Source organism: Misgurnus anguillicaudatus, chromosome 3 (genome assembly GCF_027580225.2).
Source record: "Misgurnus anguillicaudatus chromosome 3, ASM2758022v2, whole genome shotgun sequence".
In the NCBI taxonomy this organism is placed as follows: Eukaryota; Metazoa; Chordata; class Actinopteri; order Cypriniformes; family Cobitidae; genus Misgurnus; species Misgurnus anguillicaudatus.
In genome coordinates, this window is record NC_073339.2 from 33116455 (window position 1) to 33143383 (window position 26929).

General features: G+C 37.5%; 1 protein-coding gene across 1 annotated transcript in view; it reads right to left on the minus strand.

Annotated features, from left to right (window-relative positions):
- Window positions 1-5315: 5315 nt before the first annotated feature.
- prss12 (serine protease 12) overlaps window positions 5316-26929 on the minus strand; it is a 46954-nt gene continuing 25340 nt past the window's right edge. The window contains exons 8-13 of the mRNA XM_055205532.2: window positions 24926-25067; window positions 23099-23301; window positions 20451-20529; window positions 20204-20326; window positions 13747-14048; window positions 5316-7411 (exon numbers count right to left, since the gene is read on the minus strand). Of these exons, the coding sequence (XP_055061507.2) occupies window positions 7101-7411; window positions 13747-14048; window positions 20204-20326; window positions 20451-20529; window positions 23099-23301; window positions 24926-25067 (1160 nt within the window). The 3' untranslated portion in view covers window positions 5316-7100. The remainder of the gene's footprint in view (window positions 7412-13746; window positions 14049-20203; window positions 20327-20450; window positions 20530-23098; window positions 23302-24925; window positions 25068-26929) is intronic.

The following is a 26929-nucleotide window of genomic DNA, read 5'->3' on the forward strand; positions in this document are numbered from 1 at the left end:
ATTGAGGCACTGGCGACCCAATTTTAGCACTTGGAAACATGGAAAAAGTCAGATTTTCATGCCATGGCCCCTTTAAAAAGCACCACAGTAAGTAAACGTTAACAGTGCAAGATGGAAAAGTCTGTAAACCCCTGAATATATTAACTGCTTTGACGATAATAACCGCCACAAGCGTTTTCTTAAATAGTGGAACAGATCTGTACAGTCTTGCGAAATTTAGTTTCTTTCCACTTTACAAAAGTTTTTAGTCGTTTTGCCAGAGCATTTCAACAGAGCTGAAGTCAGGGCCTCTCCACAACCTGCATTGTCTTTTGTTGTAGTTGATTTAATATCGTGCGTTGGGTTGTTCTGATGCATCGTCCAATCTGTAAAATTCACTTGGCAGACATACTGTATGGCCTTACACTGTCCAGAAAAATGTACTAAAGATTTTGAATCAACAAATGCAAGCTCTCTAGGCCCAGAGGCAACAGACCAGTCCAAACCATGAAGACCCTTCCACCATACAGAACTTCAGGGATGAGATGCCTTTTTCGGCAATAGCACTGTGGAAATACTGACAAAGATTGTCAATTGAAGACAGGTGTTGGAAGAAACACACACATTAAATATTCTTTTTTTAGACATGCAGACTTATTTATTTTCTTGGCCAACTCTTTCCTGAAACTTCTCCATTTATAAACACCTTGTCTTGCTTATGTAACCATTTTTCACCATCAGGAAATCAAAATGTTTACTCTTTGCTGTTTTGAGGCTTTTTTATTCAAAGCAGTGTTCACTTTAGGCAATGCACCTAGTAAATATAAAAAAAAATGTTTTTTTAAAGGGGTGTCTGACCAACATCTGTAACCTCATCTAATCATTTAAACTACACATAATTTAACACTTGACTTTAGCATCAGGTTATAGTACTGTAAATGTTTATTGTGTTTTCAATAATAACACATTATGATCAATTTAAGCGGAAATACATGATACACAGACATACATTTACCAGTAAGACTGGACAGAACTGAAAAACTGACTTTGCCAGAAAAGAAATGAGCTTGGTTACAATATCTGCCGTACGTCATCTTTTCTCGGATGTATTAAACCAAGCATGAAGATCAGAGCCCAGGACATTGAGGTGAGTGCACTGGGGTGGGCAATTATACAAACGGATGACAATGAAGATGTATAACCCATCCTATTATTTTTCTCTTAGCACTTACAGTGTACCAAAGTCTTATATTACATAAAAGCTTTAATGCGTTTCAGAGAAACTCTATGCCTGTGAAGCTAATTGCAGGTTATGATCTTTTTTATTTAATGTCTCAGTCTAGTTTTCAGAAAATGCTTAACATGCACTTACAAAGTACAATATTAGGTTCTTTATACATTAATTTGGCTAAACAGAGAGAGAGAAAATATGAGACCCATGATCTAAACACTTAAATGTACAACTAGGCCTACAACAAATCAGTTCAAGGTCAAAATCTGATATTTTGCAGAAGTCTCGATGCTAATTTTATTGTACTGTTATTCACCTCACTTGGGTCATGTGCTGTTTAATCCAAAACACATTGAAATAATCAAAATAGTCACAGCAAATGTTGCACCTTAATAGTAGTTTAAAGCAGGGGTTCTTAAAGTGAGGCCTGGGGACCCCTGGTGGTCCTCATCCTAGCCAGGGGGTCTGTGAAATTTGTTATTATTTTGCTATGTTATTAAATAGCGGATATTTACTGTACATATGGAGACCATCTAAGCAACATGTCAGTCTTGCTACAGTTAATTTTATTAAAGGTTTTAAGTTCATTTAAAAAGTATAACTCTTGAGTCCAAATGTAATTTAAACAAAACAACCCTCTTAACAACACATAAGTTCAACGTGATTCAGGAGAGAAAAACTACTTAAATGTCCTAATAAAACTAAGGCCTAGTCCTGGATTAATCTAAACCCTGTCCAGGAAACTGCCCCCATGTGTTTATGTTTATCACTATAAAGCAAGTGTAAAAATATGCTTAGTAAAAGGAAGGAATGCTTAGTAACTGTTATAATTTGAAGGGGTTCTTGGATTTTTTTTCCCCCCCTGTAAGGGGTCCCTGGCAAAAAAAATTAAAAGTCTTTGTTTAAAAGAATAGTTCATCCAAATGTAACCCTGTCTGTGAATCCAGGTTAAAGTCTCATATTCTAATACTAAGATTAGGGGCATCACAGTTTAATTTCAATCATTAATATCACACTAAATTCATTCTTTGTCATAGTCAATATTAAAGATGTCAAGGTTACTTTTTCTTTGTCTTTTACATTGTGTAAAATGATTGTATGTAGAAAACGTTAAATTGCATAACATAACTTAATCTGGGTTTTCACATGCAAGGTCTCAAATATGAAAATTCTCGTCTGTATATTAGATTACTTTAATGATAGGTTATTGATATTTTGACCCCTATATAAGAAGATAACTTGACTGTATTTAAATATTAATGAATATAATATTACTCATATCTGTGTGCATTTGGGATGGCATAAGTAATATATGATTTATTTATGTTTCTTATTTGAGTGATTTTATTCCTTTACCACAAGAACGTTTATTGAATTCAACAATATCCACAAGGTGGCGCTGTAGCACCGATAAAACTCCTCCTGGTCATGACCTGGCAGGATTGGACTTTATCACGTGTTGTTGATGCTGAGAGCCAGAACAGGTTTTACTTATAGATAGTCAGAGAAACTAAGTCTTTCCATTCAATAACCCTGTTACTAATTCACCACTGCTTGTTTTACTATAAAGTTACATTATTCACATCATATGGTTCCAGCTTAACAGTTACTCTATTTCTGTATCTGCCAAAACTCTTGCGTTTTTATTAGCAAAGAGTAAATGCATTCAGAGAGAGAGGATTTCAGCAACCCATTGATGGACATGTAAAAATGAAATATGAATAGGCTACATTGTTATGATGTTTGCATCACAAATATATTAAAATAATCCTTGGCATGCAAGCCATGTACTGTTAACATATCAAATAACATTTTATTTTTACTTAAAAGATTTTCATGTGGTATTACACTCACCTAAAGGATTATTAGGCACACCATACTAATACTGTGTTTGACCCCCTTTCGCCTTCAGAACTGCATTAATTCTATTTGGCATTGATTCAACAAGGTGCTGAAAGCATTCTTTAGAAATATTGCCCCATATTGATAGGATAGCATCTTGCAGTTGATGGAGATTTGTGGGATGCACATCCAAGGCACGAAGCTCCCGTTCCACCACATCACAAAGATGCTCTATTGGGTTGAAATCTGGTGACTGTGGGGGCCATTTTAGTACAGTGAACTCATTGTCATGTTCAAGAAACCAATTTGAAATGATTCGAGCTTTGTGACATGGTGCATTATCCTGCTGGAATTAGCCATCAGAGGATGGGCACATGGTGGTCATAAAGGGATGGACATGGTCAGAAAGAATGCTCAGGTAGGCCGTGGCATTTAAATGATGCCCAATTGGCACAAAGGGGCCTAAAGTGGGCCAAGAAAACATCCCCCACCATAACACCACCACCACCAGCCTGCACAGTGATAACAAGGCATGATGGATCCATGTTCTCATTCTGTTTACGCCAAATTCTGACTCTACCATCTGAATGTCTCAACAAAAATCAAGACTCCAGTCTTCACTTGTCCAATTTTGGTGAGCTTGTGGAAATTGTAGCCTCTTTTTCCTATTTGTAGTGGGTATGAGTGGTCCCCAGTAGGGTCTTCTGCTGTTGTAGCCCATTCGCCTCAAGGTTGTGCGTGTTGTGGCTTCACAAATGCTTTGCTGCATACCTCGGTTGTAACGAGTGGTTATTTGAGTTAAAGTTGCTCTTCTATCTGCTTGAATCAGTCGGCCAATTCTCCTCTGACCTCTAGCATCAACAAGGCATTTTCGCCCACAGGACTGCCGCATACTGGATGTTTTTCCCTTTTCACACCATTCTTTGTAAACCCTTGAAATGGTTGTGCGTGAAAATCCCAGTAACTGAGCAGATTGTAAAATACCCAGAACGGCCCGTCTGGCACCAACAACCATGCCACGCTCAAAATTGCTTAAATTACCTTTCTTTCCCATTCTGACATTCAGCTTGGAGTTCAGGAGATTGTCTTGACCAGGACCACACCCCTAAATGCATTGAAGCAACTGGCATGTGATTGGTTGATTAGATAATTGCATTAATGAGAAATTGAACAAGTGTTCCTAATAATCCTTTAGGTGAGTGTATATGCTTTTCATTCATTTAATAGGCTACTTTTAATGCATTTTTGCATGATGCATGTCTTTATTTTTTATTAATTTATTTGTTTTATATTTTGATGTCGAATAATAATTATGGGACCCCCCTACAGTTCCAACATGCACCCTAGGAGTCACAGAGACCCATTGCATCCCCTTGTGTAATACTACATTAAGTTAAACTAACATTAAAATAAGTGGTAAACGTATTGGTTAACATTTCCTTGCATTAGAGGGTCACACATTTTTTTAAAGATGTAAAAAAAGTTTTAGCTCAAAATACCATATAGACAATTTATTATAGCATGTTAAAATTGCCACTTTGTAGGTGTGCAATTTTTGGGCGTGTCCTTTTAAATGCAAATCTCTGCACTAAATTACCATGTTGTGGTTAGATAGAGCAGATTAAGGGGCGGTATTATCCCCTTCTGACATCACAATGGGAGCCAGATTTCAATGACCTATTTTTGTCACATGCTTTTGCAGAGAATGGTTTACTGAAACCTAAGTTACTGGGTTGATCTTTTTCACATTTTCTAGGTTGATAGAAGCACTGGGGACCCAATTATAGCACTTGCATGGAAAAAGTCAGATTTCCCCTTTGAATGCATTGGTAAACTGTTTTTGCTTTTCCTATAGTCTCTATAGAGATTAGCTTGGATTGAAGGAAGATGCTGTGTTTGAAATGCAGACACGCATACACACAAAGGTCTTTTGTCCTGCAGGTAGATGGTGTTGTATAAACAGGGGAGTCCAATAAACTGTGCTAACATGGCAATGTCATTCCTGAACACAGTGCTTTGGACCAATGTGTGCACACGCACACACACACACACACACACACACACACACACACACACACACACACACACACACACGACATAAAGATATAATAGTAACGGTTTAGCTTCTTTGTGTATTAAGAAAGCTCAAAGCTAAAAACGCAGATATTTATTTTAGATTCTGGATGAAACATCAATATAATATTTGGAAACCTTTGTATGTTTTTAATCGCATACCGTCTTCAATGAAACACACAGTCGTCACTCTACATCACATTTCAAACTTTATAATATTAAAGAAAAATGTGTTTGTTTTGTTGTAAAATCACTTCTGCATCACAACACAAGACTTTACAAACTAATTTTATGCAAAAACAATAGCACCATGCCACAAGGAGTACAGAAATGTTCAATCAAACATACATACCTACAAGGCAGTACTAAACGAAATGTTAAGCATTTGTTTACAATTTAACTGTACAGTAAATCAGAAGGGAACATAATGACTGATTGATGTATTAGAAAATGACTAGATTTCCAAAAGCCTGCAGCTCAGCTAAACTGCAATGCTTTTGTTTGTGCAAAATTACAGGGCTTGTGATTGGTCACATTTTTTCTGGACCAATAGATTGCATTTAAAATGAATCATTTTATACTACTTTCATTAATGCTATTTTCCTAAAAAATAGACACTTGATTATTAATTATGCTAGCATTAACACAGCATGTGATACACATCCACAACCACATCATTACACATTATAAACATACTTGGATTACTTCAAATCCTTAATGGTTAAGATGACATTTGTTCCTTACAAGGAGGTATAAACATTTGTAAACAGCTTTGCAATTGCACATAATTTACAGATCCCCCTGTTCTCCTACTTTTGGAAAAGAGTGTGTACAAATATGTTTTTCTTTACTTTTAGATTTTTCTCTTTGTGTTGGGATGCGGCAAGCTCAAAATCTGATGTGTTACAAATGATGTCATTCTTCCTATGGAGGAGTAATGATGTCACCTAATGTGTTGTTGAGGTGATGTTGTTGGTTACTTAGCAATGGCATGTTAACCACATGCCAGTGGATAAGAACTGCCATACGTTTCTTGGCCAGAAATCCAGAATAATCCCAATTCAGCACTAAAGTTGTCATTTCAAGGCGTCAGCACATTCTTGAAACCGCTATATATCAAAATAAAACATTACATTTTCAATAGTAGTATGAGTGCTCAATAGTATCAAATAAGGAGTCACATTCTTTAAGACACTCGCTTTTGTGGTCCCTTCAACCTAGAAGTGCTTTCATTTAAAAACAGAAATGAAAGAAGACACTAAACGATGCCAATCTAAGACCAATAAATGGATCGCTGTAAAAATGTCCCTTTAAAATAAAATACTTCAGTGCAAAGTTTAATTTTACGTTGACTATATGCTAAGTAAGACTTACGGCACATGTACGATGTTTAAAGGGGACATGGCACAAGACTTTTTTAAGATGTCAAATAAATATTTGGTGTCCCCAGAGCACATATGTGAAGTTTTAGCTCAAAATACCATATAAATAATTTATTATATAATGTTAAAATTGCCACTTTGTAGGTGTGTGCAAAAATGTACAAATGAGCTGATGAAATTCAAACACTGATCACAATGATGGTGGTTTGTTGCAATTAAAACTCAATTGTGCTTTTCTCTGCACTAAATGGCAGTGCTGTGGTTGGATAGTGCAGATTAAGGGGCGGTATTATTATAATAAGAGCTCCTTATGACATCATAAAGAGGGCCAAATTTTTTTTCATGTGCTTGTAGAGAATGGTTTACCAAAACTAAGTTACTGGGTTGATCTTTTGCACATTTTCTAGGTTGATAGAAGCACTGGGGACCCAATCATAGCACTTAAACATGGAAAAAGTCTGATTTTCAGGCCATGGCCCCTTTAAGACACATTTGAAATAATAGAGTTAATGTATTAAACTATAATCTTAAGCTTCTTTAAAATGTGCTTCATTTCTTTGTCCGCTTTCTCAGAATGTTTGACTGAAATGTTTCTACAGAAGTCCAATGACCTTTCTAATCCATGGCACAAAGGCAGAGACTTTTGTGTAGACGCCAGGTGCATTCTGCAGTCGACAAGCGTGACCCCATGACGTGACCCCATATACAACCCAACTTCCGCTTGACCTCTCACACACCAATGGACCACCGCTATCTCCACGGCAACTGTCCACACGGTGGTCGTGGTGGGAAGAGCCGGCGCACAGCATGCGACTGGTGAATTGATCTGAATAGCGCTGCTCACACTGACGCTTGCTCAACACAGAAATCGAAGCCTGTTGAAGGGTTTTCGAATATGCACGACCTGAGAAAATCAAAGAAAACTAAATGTTAAAAAACACATTTACAAATAATTTCTAGAACTTTGGAAATCATGAAAATTGTGAAATGCATTGTGATATTTCAATGGCTGACACAAACTGTTTATCTATGCTGCAGATGAACACTTCATGTAGTCTAATATCAAATTTTTGTTTATTTTGTTTTTTAAAGATGAAGACAAACAAAAGATATGAAAAGCATTTTCCTTAAAAAACTGAAAAGCTTGTTCTTGTTTTCTTATGGCATGGTGATAGCAACACCAAGGACAGAGAAAGAGAAAGAGGTCATGCACTGCTGAGCTCCTGCTACTTTATACTAAAACGCCATCTTGAAATCAGACTATTTGGGATATTTTTGGATATTACCCTCTGGATTATATTGCTGACATCTTCATCACAATTTGGACCAATTTTTGTTTCCTACAAAACAAAAATTCTTGAAATAAACTCCCGGGACATTAAAGAGAAATTACAAGAATTTCCACTACCCAAAAACTCCATTGGATTTTAATGCTGAAACAACTTGGATAAATATTCACAGATATCTTTTTATCTGAACTCCAACTACAAACTCTACAGAAGATCCACAACATTTTAAAGATAACAAGGAACCAAGGATAAAACAAAAAGCTACGAAAACAACCTGACCATATCAGTGAACAGCAAGCCCCTCAAATAGTATCTTGGAAACCTAAGAAAATATACATATATTGATTAATAAATAAAATATATACCAACATGTTAGATTAAACCAAACAAAAGGAGAAAAATCTGAAAAATCCAGCTACGACCAGCATAAGCTGGTAGCTGGTTTGGTTTAAGGTGGCACTAGCTGGTTTACGCTGGTCTCCCAGCCTGACAAAGCTGGTCATGCTGGCGGGTCAGCTGGTCTTCCAGCCTGACCAGCTAAGTCCAGCTAGACCAGCTTAAAAATTGACCAAAACACAGCTAGACCAGCTTGCTACACCAGCAAAACCAGCTAAAACAAAGCTGGGAGACCAGCTAAAACCAGCTCACCAGCTTATGCTGGTCTTAGCTGGATTTTTCAGTAGGGTTAGCTTGCCAGACTTGCTAAACAACAACCAAAGTTCTTCATTAGAAGTTCTTCATATGTCAGTTGGCTACAGTGGAAGCGTCTAGGCCCAACAAAAGACAAAACGTTTGTCCCAGTATGCGCAAGCACGAATACATTTTGCTAAAGTCTGGAACAGATTGAGTTTAAGTGGTCAGTTATGCAATGCAGCACGCAGTCACTTTCTGATAATGTCCTATACTTCATACTTCTTTTGAGTACTTTAGTATTCTGTAAGGAGGCGTTCACACCAAAGCTTTTACGCCCGCGGCCGGCATATGTTCTCAATTGTTTCCAATGGAAGCGCTGCGTTTTTTCAAAAAAGCCAGCCGCTGGCGTTTTTTTCAACGCTGAAAGTCGTCACTCTGCGGTTTTTCACCGCTCAGCACAAAGAGTTGAAAATTATTAAACTTTCAGAACTTGTCAGTTCTCACATGGCCATCCAATCACAGTAGAGGAGGAGCAAGACAAATATCACAACAACCAACCGACGCATCATACAACGGCTGATAAACAAAGCAGAAGTATCACAGCGACCAAAGAGCTCAACTGAAAAAACTGCTGGCATTTGGCATTCTCCAGGCATTTTCAGACGCGTTTAAAAGCTTTGGTGTGCACGCCCCCTTACTTCATTCATCTGACTACTTTCAGAGTACTTCAGTATTCTGTAAGAAAGCGTGCAAACCAAAGCTTTTACGCCCGCGGCCGGCGTATGTTCTCAATTGTTTCAGATGGAAGCTCTGCGTTTTTCAAAAATGCCAGCAGCTGGTGTTTTTTTGCCCTGAAAGCCGGTGCTCGGTGGTTTTTCCACAAGCAGCGTTGAGCGGCAAGAGTTGAAAAATATTCAACTTTGGGTGAAAAGCTCAGCTCGTCAATGTCACTTCCCACACAGCCATCCAATCACAATGGAGGAGGGGTGGGACAAACATCACAACAACCAACAGGCGCATCGTACAACGACTGATAAACAATGCAGAAGTATCACAGCAACCAAAGGGTTGAGCTGAAAAAACAGCTGGCATTCGGCATCCTCCAGGCATTTTTAGCCGCGTTTAAAAGCTTTGGTGTGCACGCCCCCTTACTTCATTCATCTGACTACTTTCAGAGTACTTCAGTATTCTGTAAGAAAGCGTGCAAACCAAAGCTTTTATGTCCGTGGCCGGCGTATGTTCTCAATTGTTTCCGATGGAAGCTCTGCGTTTTTCAAATGCCAGCAGCTGGTGTTTTTTTCCGCGCTAAAAAATGGCGGTCTGTGGTTTTTCCACACTCAGCGCTGAGCGCCAAGAGTTGAAAAATATTCAACTTTGGGTGAAAAGCTCAGCTCATCAATGTCAGTTCTCACACGGCCATCCAATCACAATGAAGGAGGGGTGGGACAAACATCACAACAACCAACAGGCGCATCGTACAACGACTGATAAACAAAGCAGAAGTATCACTGCAACAAAAGCGCTCAGCTGAAAAACGTCAGTGTCCGCCTGCCATTTTCAGCCACATTTAAAAGTTTTGGTGTGCACACCCCCTAAGAATACTGAAGTCCACTGAGAAAGAGAGAGAGAGAGCTGAGAGAGAGAGAGCTGATCAAAGTCATATGTTATACTAGTGATTCACAATGAGACATGACACATAAGAAGATGCTTGTCAAACTCAAATGAGTTCTGCAAGATTAAACTCTGTGCGCATGTTAACAATTGTGATGTTTTTGCTTGAGAGCTGGATAGATTATACAGATGACTATAGAAAATAGATGACTTTAGACTAGAGGATGTGTGTGTGTGTGCGTGTACCAAGGGGCAACCTTCCGATCTCTCTGATGAAGCCAATACGGAAATTACTTAAACTGCAATTCATCGACTGGCCACTTGAGGCTGGCTCCAAAAGGGAGTCAATTCCTATAGACCTCCATGTTAAAATGCCCAACTTTACAGCAGGAAATAATATGTTTACAGCCTGGTACAAAAAGTGTTTTTGGTCTATATAGCTAATTTTGCCCTCTATGACAACACTGAGGGGGGTGAATTTTTTTGTAACTCATCTGTTTAAATTATATTAAGCCTTAAAGTTCTGTATAATTAAGGACGTGGCCACTTGAGTGACAGGTGAACTGTGTGGTTTCAGCAACCAGCCACCTCAGCTTTACTCACGTCCTGCCTCTTTACCCATTTTTCGGTTATCCGCAAGTGATGCGCGGTGACGCGCGACCAAGATGGCGACGGCAGGCACCGCATACTTTAAGTTTAAAAATGCTCTTCTCAAACCTATAGGTGACGTCACGGACACTACATTTTTTTACAGTCTATGATGTGTACGCGCATGCATGTGTGTACCTACTTAACTAAATTTCGTACGATGATGCTTCTCAATGAATTACAGTGAAATGCCGCTACATCCAAAAGCCAGAGGGCGCTCTCGTGCAGAAACTCAATATGACCTGCAGACAAAGAACCATACACGCAGCTATGACACGCAGCTCCAGGAAATGGATTAAGGATATATTTATATTGCTGTTCTTCAAACCTTTTCAGGTATTTTCATGATAATAAAGAATATGTATAATGATTATGTTTGACGAGGGGTGCTTTTTCAAATGCATGTTATAAATGACTCAAACCAACAGTGATTTCAGATCGATAAGGACTTACTGATCAAAAGCTGTAGTACATAAAAATAGCTGTGAATAATATCGGCAGTGCGTTTCAGAACAGTTAACGGACAGACACGTATTATTAGTGTATATCGGCATTTATCTGAGCATCCCTAATATTTTGGGAACAAATTTGTATTGAAAAGTGAGCAAAACTTGAAACACCTGAGTAAAACCCCATTTAGGGACATCATCATTTGTAACAAAATCTATAAAATATGATATATTGTAAATAAATATATAGTAAATTAAGTTTTTAATTGTGAAAATGTGAACAAGTATTCGGTTAATAAGTTAGACTCTGGGTAAGGATTTAGCATTTATTTAGTGCTCTATGGTTTATGGAAGCCTTTGGAATGTCTTCATGTAGATATGTGTGTGTGTGTGTGTGCGTGCGTGTGTGTGAGTGTACTTGATGTTAGTTGTTTAATATTTTATTTCTCTGTCCTGCTTGACTTCTATTTAAATGAATGTAATAATGCATAATTTCCCACTCCAGTGTAAAGACTAATACACACACTGTTTAGTGATTCTGAACACATTACAATGGTTCTCACGCCATATGCTCATAGATAAAAGCAGTGCTTACAAATCCCCACATTGACTCGTATGCAAACACAAAGCCTTGTTTGTACTACAGCTCAGCGGTACAAACAATTATTATTAGTTTGAGATGGATGATGGTGATTGTTGCTAAAAAACAGATGTTTTATAAATAAAAATCACTAATGTTCGGCAAACACTCAAACAAAAACTATTTTATCATGTGCATCAACCATCAAACGTTGTCTACAAATGTTGTTTTCATTTGTAAGAATGTGCACACTTGTTTCCTGAATACAGATCATATGTCTGAGAAAGCTCTATTTAAAACTGAACATGTGCTGCCATTTACAACAGTCTATGCTAATAAAAACATATAAGTATATGATTATATATTCCATTTTATAATTATGCCGACAACACATTCTGTTAAAAACTCTGCAGTCTGATTGGACGAGGTGTATTAAAGCTGATGTAAAATGCAAATAAAGGCAAATCCTTTATATAGAATAAATATGAATATACGTATATACTTATAAGTTTATGAAGATGACTTTATAGCAGGACCATGCACAGACATTTTGAGGGGCAGTGGCCTAAACAAAATAAAAGTAATACTATTAATATGGTTTTAATAAAATATTATAAATATGTTGTGTTATAGATTAATAGTGCATCTGACATGTTTTCTTGTAAATTAGCACTTTTTTAACAAAAAGTATTTAATGAACGTATGCTACGTGCCAAGAGCATTCGGTTAATATTGTTATCTCATTTTTTATGTCAGTGGGGTTAAGATGCTTGTGCATCAGAGCTTCTCTTAAAGGGACACTCTTTTAAAGGGACTTTTTTGAAAATGTCCAGCTCCCCTAGAGTTACTGTTTTGGAATCCATTCAGCCGATCTCCGGGTCTGGCGCTAGCATAGCTTAGCATAATCCACCGAATCTGACCAGACCACCAGCATCGCGCCTAAAAATAACCTAAGAGTTTGGATATTTTTCCTATTTAAAACTCGACTCTTCTGTAGTTACATTGTGCACTAAGACTGACGGAAAATTTTAAATTGCGATTTTCTAGGCAGATATTGCTATATTGCTAGGCAGATATGGCTGCTACGTAATATCATTGCACCTCCTGCAGCCATGTTACATCAGCAAAGTCCTTGATTATTACGCCAGAATGAGAGTATAGTTCCCAGCCATATCTGCCTAACAAATCGCAACTTTTAATTTCAGTACACAATGTAACTAAAGAGTCAAGTTTTAAATAGGAAAAAAAAACCTTTGTTTTTTTTAGCGTGGATGCTAATGGTCTAATCAGATTCAATGGATTATGCTAAGCTATGCTAAAAATGGTAGTGCCAGACCTGGAGATCAGCTGAATGGATTCCAAAACGATAAAAATGAAATGTTTGTTGATTTCTGTGATCGTGGCTCTTCATTAGCGGTCCTATGTCGTACAGTAAGAGAGGTTCAAAGACGGCCGTTTTCCCGGTCTTGCATCCAAAGATAGCCTACAATAGTTTTCTGACAGTGTCAGAAATTCAGCATGATTAACACACAGTGTGTTTGCTGCTACGACCTGTTTACCGGTATTTGTTTACCACTAGCGCTTGCTAGTGACGTTGCGCTAACGTGTTATGCAGCCGTTGAAGCCTCCGATTCAATAGATGTCATCATCATACATTCTACATGCTTGTCGTACCCAAGTTTAAACAATCCATGTTGCACAGTGTGATAATCTTGTAGGAGTGCAAAAATCCTCCAGTGAATCCCGGGCTTTAAGGTCTAATAAGGTGGTTATTTAAGCAATATCGCTCGAGTAGGAGTGTGATATAGCTCTATATCATCACGGCTGTTATTAGGCCAGAGGCACAAGGCCGTTTCAATATTATATATCCCCTTTAAAACACTACTCTAAACAGTAAGACAGTGAATGTGTGGCATAAATTGTCTGTTTATGGGGACATGAATAGTGTTTAATGACATGTTTATAATGCAATAAGTTAAGGTTAGTATATATGTTTCCTGGGATACTGTGTTTCAACTAAATTCCCAACCTGTGTCTCCCCAGCCTGTGATGTAGCAGTTGGAAATGCCCTTTGGCGCTCTCTCCCTCCGAACCGGTAGGCAGGCGGGCAGGACAAAACGGCTCAGCTTGACACATTCGCCCAAGTTTCCTCCTCCATGAGCTCTGTGGCCGGACAAGCGCACCAGTGCCAGGTCATAGTCGTTGCTGTTAGTATGGTAGCGTGGGTGAAGGATGATCTTCTCCACAGCATACTCCTCCTCATACTCCTCAGGTACCAGAGAGTGATAATCCCCCACACGAACTTTATATAGCCCAGTGCTGTTACCATACCTATAAAAAAACACATAACAGACTAACTACATTAAACTTTCTACAGTCTACAGGTTTGACAGTGGTAGTAATGAGTTTGTAATTGCCATTTTTTTTTGAGAAAATATTTTAGTTAAGTATTTAAATTTAATATTTGCAATAAAAAGCCCCTAACAGATAATTATAGGCATTACATTATTAATGATGTGATATGATATTAATTTAGCTACTATAAAAACTGTCTTAGAAAAGTTATACTGCTAATTTTCATATGAAACATACACTTTAACATAAGATCTTCGCTGCCCTAAAGTCCACAACAATCCATTTTACGAAGTTAATCTGTCTATGTTAGTCTATAAAGCTGTTCATAAAGGATGAGCTATAATGTTGGTCTATGTATCCTTGCAGATGAATAAAAAACAAAAATGTTTCTGTACCATGACAGGATATGCCAACAACAATCTATCTTAATACCCTGCAAAATAAATTTAAATAATTAGAAATCTAAAATATCACAATGGACCTTAGCTGACTTAAAGGGATGAAAAAGTAAGAAAGTTTGTTTTAGCTGTATTTGTGTGTGCGCACGTGTGCATGCAGGCCCATCATTAGGGGCATAACCAAGTGCCCACTTAATGTGTTTTGACACTGCTGCCCTCCTGGCTGCTTGTTAATGATTGAAACCAGCGCTGTGTAACGGAAATATGTATGCAGTGCCAGAGAGAGGGACAGCAGTGTCCTGTTACACAGTCGGGCCTTTTCTGGAAAAGGATCTGCTCTGTCCGGTATGACACTCTTGCAGTAACCAGCAGCACATTCATAGAGGTGCATGAAAGGGCAACTCTGAGACTGTGACACTGCACTGTAACAAAAATTGCTGTATATGCAGCTGGTTGCCAGTAACTTACTGTAGAAGATAAAGACTGAAAATGTTTCATGTTCATTTAACTTTGAACAAACTGTTGCCAGTAAATAATATAAATGTAAAACCTACAGTAAGTTACTGGCAGCTAGTTGCCATAAATACAATACTGTAATTTCTACAGATATTTTTACAGTGTGTTTCTTTCACTACAGACACCTTTAATATTTACAATGCCACCATACTTATTCGTATAACTACTCATGTAACAGTCTTTAAATAGGGAAAACATGGAAGTGTTTGGTGGCTTCTAAATTCATCCGTTTGGATCCTAAGGAATGAATGGGGCTAGGCTAAATGCTAACACAATCACGACGCACTGTACAAAGATTAAGTGCACACATTGAAAAAAGATAATTTTGTATTAATTTGTCTAATTTGAGGTAGAAACATAGTAAAATATTGAAAAATGGTGGTGTTTTACTTTAAAACTGAACCAGTCTATTTCTTCATTTATTATGTGATAATTGAATATTTATATACAGTACTATGCAAAGATTTTAAATGCTTAGAATAAAAAATATTAGAGATTTCAAATGCATCAAAAATGTTTTTCAGATGTTGTTGAAAAATATTTAGCTTTAATACATCTGTAGGAAATATCAGCTTAGATTCCCTACATTTTTAATTGACTCAGCACATACGGTAGTAAGGCCCACACAGATTTCTGATCTTACCATCACTGAGTCTGTCTATAGTAGGGCTGGGTATCGATTCAGATGTTTCAGATCGATTCAATTTAGATTCACAAGCTATCAAATCAATTCGATTTCGATTCTCGATTCAATTTTCGATTCCGGTTCTCGGGTCGGTTTTTATACTCGATTCTCGATTCAACTAAACGAATATAGATTTAATACAAATACTATATTAATAAAAAAGAACAGTGAACAGAAGTTTACAAGTGGGTAATTAATAAAAAGAAATTAAAAGCCACAACACTATGGTCGTCGTCTTGCTTGTGAAATATAAAATGCTTCCATACCTCTGACTTTTTATGTGAAGGTGGCATCAACGTCGACGAAGCACCTAAAACCGCTATTTTAAGCACTGAATGAATGAATGACAGGCTCGCCTCTCGCTCCTTGGTAACATCGCGCAAGGCAAAAAAGAGGGTGACATCTAGTGAAGAAGACTAGTAATATGATTAACGTTAAAGGCGGAGTCCACGATGTTTGAAAGCCAATGTTGATATTTGAAATCACCTAAACAAACACGCCCCTACCCCAATAGAATCTGGACCTTCTGTTGATAGACCCGCCCCACACATACGCAACCCTGCAAGGATGTCGGTTAGTAGACACGCTCCTTACTGCTGATTGGCTATAAGTGTGTTTTGGTAGTCGGCCCGTCTCCTTTTCCAAAGCGTTTTTCAAACATCATGGACTCCGCCTTTAATCTTACGTTCAATGTTTGCAAAAAAATATGGAAAAAAAATCAATTCTGCTCTTTGAGAATCGATCACGTTTAAAAAAAAAAAGATTAATCTAAAAATCGATTTTTTTTTTGCCCAGCCCTAGTCTATAGGATTACATAAAGAGACAGAATACCCTGAGACCGCCTAATTCCATGATATATTCCCATGACGAGAAGGTGTGTGACCAATGGAGGAAAACAAACATGGAGGTGTGGACTGCATATTTTCCCCTTTTTAAATTGTATTTGTTAATGAACTGTTACAGTATATGTTGTATTATTTATCAAAACAAAAGTCTTTAGAGTGTGACATCATATCCTGTTCATATAGTAGTTGTGTCCCAAGAAATTCAGCACACTCAAAATCTACTGTGACCGAGGCGTAGTGCTCAAAATGTTTCCAATTAACTTTAATCCGTACTGTAATACACTGGCACTTGTGCATAGGTTGCCCTAGTTAACATCTGGATCATTTCTGAGTCGCCTGTCCCTTGTCATATCCAATTACAGACAAAAAGCCAACAAAAATAAAACATAAAAGGTATTTTTATACTTACAAATCAATGAGTTCTTAGGAGTTCAACCTTAACCATAACTAAGTAAAGGTGGTTTAATATCTCAACACACATGTTCATTAAAGCAACACTCCAGGTCCCAGAGGTTGAATATGTTGACAGCTAATAAACTACTGTTTCAAACAAGGTTGTACATTATGGCAGTCATTAGGACTGACTTTAGCAGACTGCTCTCTTATCCCTTAATGTCACACTGTAACCCCAGAGTTTAATTATGGTTGGAAAACAGCCAGGGCCAGGACGAAGAATACAAATAGTTTGTGTGTGTGTGTGTGTGTGTGTGTGTGTGTGTGTGTGTGTGTGTGTGTGTGTGTGTGTGTGTGTGTGTGTGTGTGTGTGTTTGCGCGTGTTTGCATGCTATTTTTGCACAAATGTCATGTTACACTCTGTAAACTCGGAAGTGAGAGAATAACTTTAGTCTTGCTAAGCTAAATGACCTTAAATGATAAAAAAACAATTTTGCACTCCTGCATGTCATTAATTGCATTCTACTAAAAGTAAGTGTGTGTACTTAAGGAATAAGAGGAAGGGAGCCACTGAGGTATCTAGATTTATAGTCGTGTGAAGTATGCGTGTGTGTGTGTGTGTGTGTGTGTGTGTAAGAGGCTGAGAGAGAGAGATAGTATGTAACTAGAGGAAACCTCAGCAGTAGTCTGATGTCATGGATCATATTTTGAAAGCTCAGTGCTTGGCCAGCTTGATAAAAAACAGATCCAACTTACCTTAACCTAACACAGTGCCTTTGTGGTGAGACTCATTCTTTAGATATAGACTAACATACATTTAACACAGTAATATGGAAACTCAAGACAGTTCTCAGACCTGAACTAAACACAGAACATTTACCAAACTGATCCTTATGGGTATCATGTTTCTTTATGTTCTTCATTACTGTCCTTCATTTTAAACAGCTATAGTATAACTTCATCCCTATGTTAAAAACCTACAAAACTAAATAGCATATTTTTGGGATGGATGGAATGTACATTATTGTTTCCTAGCGCCTAGCAGTTAAATCTAAAATATTAAAATGTCAGTCCAGCAACCTCGGTTGAGATGGAAACATTTTCCACAAGAGTCACTTGTTTAATAGGCATCATAGTTGGGTTAAAGGGACACTTCACTTTTTTGAAAATATGCTCATTTTTCAGCTCCCCTAAATATTTGTTAATATATTTGTTAAAGGATTAGTCCATTTTCTTAAAAGAAAAATCCAGATAATTTACTCACCACCATGTCATCCAAAATGTTGATGTCTTTCTTTGTTCAGTCGAGAAGAAATTATGATTTTTGAGGAAAACATTGCAGGATTTTTCTAATTTTAATGGACTTTAATAGAACCCAACATTTAATACTTTACTCAACACATAACAGTTTTTTTCAACGGAGTTTCAAGGGACTATAAACAATCCCAAACGAGGCACAAGGGTCCCATCTAGCAAAACGATTGTCATTTTTGACGATAAAAACGACAAATATGCACTTTTAAAGCACAACTTCTCATCTAGATCCGGTCGTGATGTGCTAGCGTGACCCGACGCAATACGTCATCACGTCAAGAGGTCACAGAGGACGAACGCGAAACTCCGCCCCAGTGTTTACATGTGTTGAGAAAGAGGACCGTTCCGACGTTGTTGTATGTCAACTGATACTAATTAATGTCTTTGTGTCAGTTTATTGTTTAAAATGTGCGTTTTATATATGTAACACGTGACCTCTCTACGTCACTACGCATTTGCGTTAGGTCGCGCTGGACCAGACCATGACGAAAAGTTGTGGTTTAAAAGTACATATTTGTTATTTTTATTGTCAAAAATGAAAATCGTTTCGCTAGCTAAGACTCTTATGCCTCGTTTGGGATTGTTTATAGTCTTTTGAAACTCCGTTGAAAAAAACTGTTAAGTGTTGAGTTAAGTATTAAATGTTGGGTTATTAAAGTCCATTAAAATGAGAAAAATCCTGCAATGTTTTCCTCAAAAAACATAATTTCTTCTTGACTGAACAAAGAAAGACATCAACATTTTGGATGACATGGTGGTGAGTAAATTATCTGGATTTTTCTTTTAAGAAAATGGACTCATCCTTTAATGTATTTGTTAAATATTTGATTTTTACAGTTTTGGAATCCATTAAGCTGGTCTCCGGGTCTGGCGCTAGCACTTTTAGCATATCTTAGCATAATCCATTGAATCTGATTAGACCATTAGCATCGCGCTAAAAAGTAACCAACAAGTTTCGATATTTTTCCTTTTTAAACTTGACTCTTCTGTAGTTACATCGTGTACTAAGATCGATTGTGGTGTAATAATCAAGGACTTTGCTGTTGTAACATGGCTGCAGGAGGACTACTTTCGGGCACTGCGTAATATCATTGCAACTTTTAATTTTCCGTCGGTCTCAGTACACGATGTAACTACAGAAGAGTCAAGTTTTATGAGAAAAACAGGAAAAATATCGAAACTCTTTGGTTATTTTTTAGCGCGATGCTAATGGTCTAATCAGATTCAATGGATTGTGCTAAGCTATGCTAAAAGTGCTACCGCCAGACCCGGAGAACAGCTGAATGGATAAGTTTTATATTTAATTTTTGACAGCAAAAACATCAAGCGATATCCCTTTAGCATTCCCATGTACTCGTGTGGTGAATGCAACTTGAGAAGTATGCGACCCTGAATGCTGCCGTATATGTGGACACTCGGATCCAGAATTTTTTTTAAAGGCATATGAGGGATCGCTCGATTTCAGATCTCAATGCACCAGATGGAAAACAATATTTCAACAATAAATACTGCTCAACCTTTCCAAGACTGACAAACCTACTCATAAATAAACCCCGACATTAAATTTACTTGACCTAAAGTCATTTTCAAAGAAAATTTCTTTATACAGATCTGCACTTTCATCATCACTGAATGGTGAGTGTTTACTTGCTCTGCCTGTGTTACTGGATTAGGTTCATTGGAGCAATTGAACTGTTTTTTTTACAAAGTGTGTATCTGGAAGTCATGCAAATAATGATTAATACATTGAACACATCCCCTAGAGGCAGTGTGGGAAGGCAGTGCATGGTTTAAATGTGTTTAGTTTGTATCTCATGCTATTTTTGCATCTTTGAACCGTGTGAGTAACGGTGGAAAATTGAAAACACAAGAAACGGCGTATGTATTTGCGTGTACAGTATGTGGGTGGATTTTATTTATGCCCAGCAGATGTGACAGAGCGAAGATATAGTGTTTATCTATCCAACTGTGCGTGTGTACCTCTTAAAGCAATGAGCTGAGGTGAGGATCCAGCAGCTGTTGATCAAAGTGGCTCCGCATACCAAGCGTCCATCTGCCTGAGAACCACGTAAGCGCACGGCTGCCTGCCACGGCCAGCCTCCCCTACACCACATACGCACAACGTGCTTAAAAACCGTTCTGTATATCCAATCACATTTATTTACTTTGAATAGTGCAATTTGTTATGCCAAAAATGTTTGTATACTATTTATCCTTCTTTGCTTACCGTAAAGAGTTCTCCCCTCCTATTATTCTCTTCTGACGGGCATGAGAAAGTCTTAGACCACACATGGTGCTCACTGCCTCTGTAAAACGCACACATATCTTTTCTGAACTATATAGTTTCACTCAAGAAACCTGTCAAGGTCAAAGTTCATCCTGAAACTATATTTTGTTTATAGAAAATGAAGCCTCATTGGTATTACTGTTATGAAAAAAAAACAGCAAATGCTTATTAAGTTGTATTCATACATACATTGATTCAAAAGTCATTGTGTTAATGAGAATTGCGTGTGTGTGTATGTGCATGTGAGGTTACGCATACAAATGTACAATGCTTGCTGGACCATGACTGTAAACCTAGTGTGAGACTTAACGCAAATGATGTGCGTTTGTGTATGTGTGCTGTCTGTCTTCATGGTTTAATGGAAAAAGCAGGTTAACTTGCATTAAAGAGTCATTAGATTGATAGAAAAAAAGATAAAAGTAATAAAAAGTATAAATTAAGTCTAAGTGCAAGTGATCATGGGAACGCACCCCAAACCACATCCTTTAGCGTAGACATAACACGCAACTATACTCCTGCAAAAGCTAGTCTGTTTAAAGCATGAGATCCTGACAGGTGATAATTTATCTTTTCCTTTTCCGCCGTATTATAAAGTGTAAGGATACCTCAGTCTGTCCTTTATAACTATACTTGTTGCTGCAGAATATAAAGCACCATGCATTCTAAATGTGGGAGTGAACAGTGAAATTAACGTGATTTTCACATGCGTTTTGGGCAACTCAGTTGCTTACTGCCGGCGTGAGAATCAAACTGGCGAACTTTACGTTACAAACGAAACACTCTAACCCAGGGGGGATGAACACGGCCCACAAAGGTGTCCAATCTGGACCACATGATGATTTATATAGTTTATTAAATATTAATTAAATATTTCATATTATAAAATCTCTTTCAGGCGGAACTCCGCAGTCGCGAATGTCTAGTTAATTTTCAATAGGAGAGTAGCAAAACGCGAAAGGTTTCACAGGTGGAGCATAGACTGTGAATCCAAAATTCCTGCCATTTCCACCGGCATGGCTCTTTGCACGTGCAGAGAAATGTGGCAGCCGCACAGCGATTCTGCCACTTGTCGCGTACCTTGTATGAAACGCCCATGAATCAGTTTCTGCCTTAAAGGTGCCAAAGAATGCATTAAAATATTGTTTAATTGTTCTCTGATATCTACCATAGAAGGTAGTGGCTTTATTAAATGAAAAATTATCTAGAGACGGTTTTACATGTCCATTTACAACCCTAGGATTTGCCTTTGGAATTATATGGTCTATTAATACCTTATTTGGGTCATGAATAATAATGTTGAGCTCTGCTCTGATTGGCTGTTTCTTAGAGCAGTTCAGTTTAGTAGCTCTGTGTGTGTGCAAACAGACCTTATGTTTGCGCCTGTATCAAACGAAGATACGAAATTTAAGGAATAATCAATTGTTTGAAGACTTTTAATGGACATTTATGAGTGGTAAGTTTGTGTGGACCTGCAAAACTTAACTGTATATTAATACTTCAATAGAGAGTATGCATTGACGTCACTTTTCCACGTGACCATGCCGGAGCTCGCCCTGTTGAGTGGCAAACATTCAACAAAATGGCTGGTTTTCATAGCGACTGCTGCGAAAATGCCAGTAAAACTGTCTATTAACAGCTTAAATTTAATTTAGTTGGACTTGATAGCAGAGGTGGACAATACTTAGTTACATAAGTTACATTTTCCAAGCATCTGTGCTTTATTAGGGTGATTGGGAAAGATTTTACGTCATTCTAAAGCATAGAATCATACTGTGTATTCTTTAATACTGCATATTAAAATTTATTTAATACCTAATTACATTAAAATTGTGTCCTTCTACTTAAGTAAAAGTACGTTAATGTACTTAATTGTTTAATGTAAAACAAAACTTGTATTTATGAAATGTAATAAGAGTAAAAAGTATGATAATATTCGTTGGAATGTATGTTTTCCAAAGAAAACACTGATAAAATACAGATACTTGAAAAAATACTTCTAAGTAGAAAGTAAAACCTCTGCTTGATAGTGACCCTAGCAACTTATCAACCCACCTGTGGTCTGCGGATGTTGGCATGAACGATCAATTTACTTCTCCTTTCGGTGTTTTTTGGCAGTCTGTAAAACGATAGCTCCGAATTCTTGTTAATCTGTTAGTACAGTCTATCGCACAACAGTTTTTTCCAATTTAGACGCGTTTTCACTGTGTTTTCGCTGACTTCACACTCATTCTGCCGCTCTGTCTTTTGCCACTCAGTGGGCGTAACCACAGTCACTTTCGCCGAAAGTGACGTCACTCCATACCTTCTATAGTAGAACTTCAGCCTAAACGCTAGCATATAGCATTAACTAGCATATAGCGCTAACTCAGCAGTCACAACTTTGTTTTTAGCATTGTTAACAGCATTGTACATTGCACAACGTGACGTCATAGTTAGTGTTATGTTCAGATTGGTCTGTTTTCCAACTGTCTTTTGCACTCACGAGGTTTACATAATAAGGAGGAAATAATCGTGTTTGAGACATTCTTGAAAAACCGAAGGCATCTTCACATTATGTACTTGTATGTCGTTTCATCTTTTCAACTTACCTTTCACAACAGGTGCATCCTTCTGCAAGCCATAGTTACAGATAACCCCAGCGTCTTCGCTATGCCGACAATTGTGCGTCCCATACGGTTGTTTGATACAATCAGCCAGTGTGCGTTCCCCACCATTGCACTCTACATTATCAATGTGGATAGGTCCATCGCCTTCTCCAAAATAGGCCATTACACGAGCTTTTGCCAGCCCACTGCATAAAAAATAACAAAGACAAGACAGACACTTTAATCCCAAGTGACTTACTAGTTTTGGAAGTCCTTGGAATCGAAACCATGACCTTGGGGTTGTAAGTGTCATGCTTACAGCAGCATCCAACCTCTCCTGAGTTACAGCAACATGTAACCCCCAAATATTGCAAGTCTTGAGGGGTTAGTGTTCTCAATGAATGAGTAAAATAATAATTGAAGAGACATTCATCTCTTGTTCGTTTACAAAACTGAACAGTCATACCTCATAGTTTTTGAAAACCTTGTGTGTTGATGCCTTAAGAATTTTTATGTAAATAATGTTCAGGCTTGCAGAATTAGTGGTGCACCTCTCATGAAGAAAACAAAAAAGTCCTCAAATAACATTAAATGCAGACCTTATAAATCAAACCCATTAAAAATCCACAGAGGAACCTATAGGAACTTGACGAAACTGTTAAAAGCAATAAAACACTTGATTTGTGTTTGATAACTAGACACTTTGTCTTATTGGACACTTACCTTATAAACTCAATTTATTAATAAAGTAACCAATCATAATCACACAGTTTAGCACAAACTAATCAAAATTATTAATAGCACCTACAAAAACGGCGAGATCAGTGTGCTTTTTTCTTTTAAAACCTCACTCATTACAGGGAAACATACTGTATATTTGATACGCACACACATACACAGCTAAGCACGCAATATCACACATAACACAAGGGAGAAGTGAGAGGATTGAGCTCATCAGACAGATATGAGCATTAGTTACAGTGTCATAACCTGACCTCTAATCTACCCTCAGGAGGTGAGCGTGAGGAAAGGTGCTGATCACATTAGCCTTTGTAAATCTGACTCTCTTATCAGTCATGTAACAAGAGCTGAACAATAACACATGTATGATTTAAAATCATAACTTTAGCCTTAAAAAAACACAACTTCTGACTCAATAGAAAATGACACAAGCTACAGATGTTTAAAAGCCCATACACACATTCAGCCATCTGTATACATAAAACTTTAGGACACTTGGCTTTACACCAACAACGTCACCTTCTCTTTAGGAAGAGCTCATCATTCACACACATACACAATTATGACAGAGCTCTACTCTTATGCAGGCATCACTTCCAGATGGATCAACTGAACCCCAACATGTTATATACTTCTCTGAGTTATAGTAAGGTAAGGTAATAACTGTATTTGTTTAATTTGCTGTGATTTTAAAAATTAAAAGTTTTGGTTTTGTGTAACAAGAGGGATAGTTCTTCCTCCGCTTACAGTTTTTCCACTTACAAATTCCACCATGTAAATAGGGGATCTGCCACGGAGCGAGCACAACCGGCTTTTGAAAGGGATGAGAGATGAGACTCTTATTGGTTTATTGCACGTTACGCCCCAAAACACACCCATTACTCATTAAGAGAATAGAGACAAACTTTTAAGACCATGGGCTGGACGCACTAACCATTTTTCCCGTTGTTAATCTAGCAAAAGTGGATTCATACATGAGTTCATACCTAAGTGCACTTGCGCCATGCGCTTTAGACCATGCGTTTACTTTAGATCCTTAAAATAGGGCCCTAAAGGCTTGAAATGTTATTGTAATGTTACCAATGTTACCTATAGCCCAGCTGTCTGCACACCACCTCTGCATCCCGATCTGTCCATCCGTCATCACAAACCGTCCCCCACTGGCCACCAATCAGGATCTCGACACGCCCCTCTCTCTCATTCTCTCCGCCCACCAGCCTCACAGGTACACCTGAGACAAAGGTAAAAAAAACATGTATACATGCATTCTCAGGTTGATTTGAAAAAAACTATGTAAGGAATAATTGACGACGGGCCATTGAATTATAAGAAAATAATGCACACCAAGGTGGAAATGTGGCACGATGCAAAGCGGAGCTACACTGTGGGTGTGCATTATTTTCACATAATTCAAAGGACCGGAGTCAATTATTCCTTTTATACCAGGTTTACCACAAACATTGCTCTGGTGCCTATTTTTAAGATATTTGACAGGTTAGGTGTGCGGTTTACAGAAAAATAATCAACACTCATGGAACATTTCTCAGACAATCAGAATACAGCTTTCGACAGGCCCGTGGTATAGTGATGCAATAAATCAGTGGATAAAGATCTGCGACCATACAAAGAATATAAATGACTTAGCGTTTGTTAAACATCCCATCTGGGCTTGATTTACAAATAAATTACCCATATAAAGGGTTTTTCTCCATTTACTGAGAAATGAGTGCTCTGCGAGTATGTGTGTGTGTGAGATTGCACTGCGACAAACAGCTCTAAGCTGCTCTGAATGTTCAAATCAGTTTTTAGAACATAATTAAACAGTAATGTCAACGGCACTAATTTCTTAAAACTGGTTTCATTACAGCTTTACCTGGTACAAAAGTCTGAGACAAAAATGCTTTTTTAATTACAAAACATTTTACAACCATAACCACTAAACCATTATAGAATTTTAGAAAGTTTTAAAGGGGTATACTTCAAAATATCATTACACACTGAGAAGTATGCTACATATAGCCTTTTAATTCTCTATGGGTTCTGATGACACGGGTAATATACAGAATAAGATTTATGTATTTTCTGTTTGAAGAAGAAACATAAAGCAAAGCCCCAGCGCAGTGCCTTCATATCATATTTCTACCTATATTTCACAAAAAGTGTCATCCATCTAAACCGCTGAAGCAAACATTAATCATTTTGATTTAATTGTCATTCTTTCAGTAAAATTTAAATGTATTTATTCCACGATCTGACAAATGGTGTTTGAACATATTCTATCATTTCACATTTCACAAGATTTTTTTAAGATGTCAAATAAATCTTTGGTGTCCCCAGAGTACATATGTGAAATTCTAGCTCAAAAGATCACATAGATAATTTATTATAGCATGTTAAAATTGACACTTCGTAGCAAAAAATGTGCAGTTTTCGGGTATGTCCTTTTAAATGCAAATGAAGTGATCTCTGCACTAAATAGCAGTGCCGTGGTTGGATTGTGCAGATTAAAGGGCAGTACTATCCCGTTCTGACATCACAAGGGGAGCCAAATATCAATTACCTATTTTCCACATGCTTGCAGAAAATGGTTTACCAAAACTAAGTTACTGGGTTGATCTTTTTCACATTTTCTAGGTTGATATAGCAGAGTTAAAATTACGGTGTTAATGGAAATATAAAGAGTTCGACGTTAATTTAACACTGGATTGAGTTAAAACAATTTTATTTAACTCTTTAAAAATTAAGAGTTGGTGTCAAAACAGAGTGTTACCACTTTTTGAAAAAATCAACTCCTACAGTGTTTTGTTAGTGGAGTTTGTTAACTCCTAGAGTGTTAAATAGAGAAGACCTCCCACTTTTTACAGCACACACTAAACCGTGTTTTTGGATGATGCAGTTCAAGCAGAAGATCATCTCTTTCACTGTAAATGGCAAGTAAATGTTCAATAAATACAATTTAGATCAATAAAATTTGAGAGTTGTGAGGTGTTATGTTTTATATTGCTGTTAGTATCAAGTTTAACATTAAGAGTCATGTGTTATTGTCATTATATGAATGCGGCAGTTGAGTTTAGGTTTTAGCCTCAGATGGAG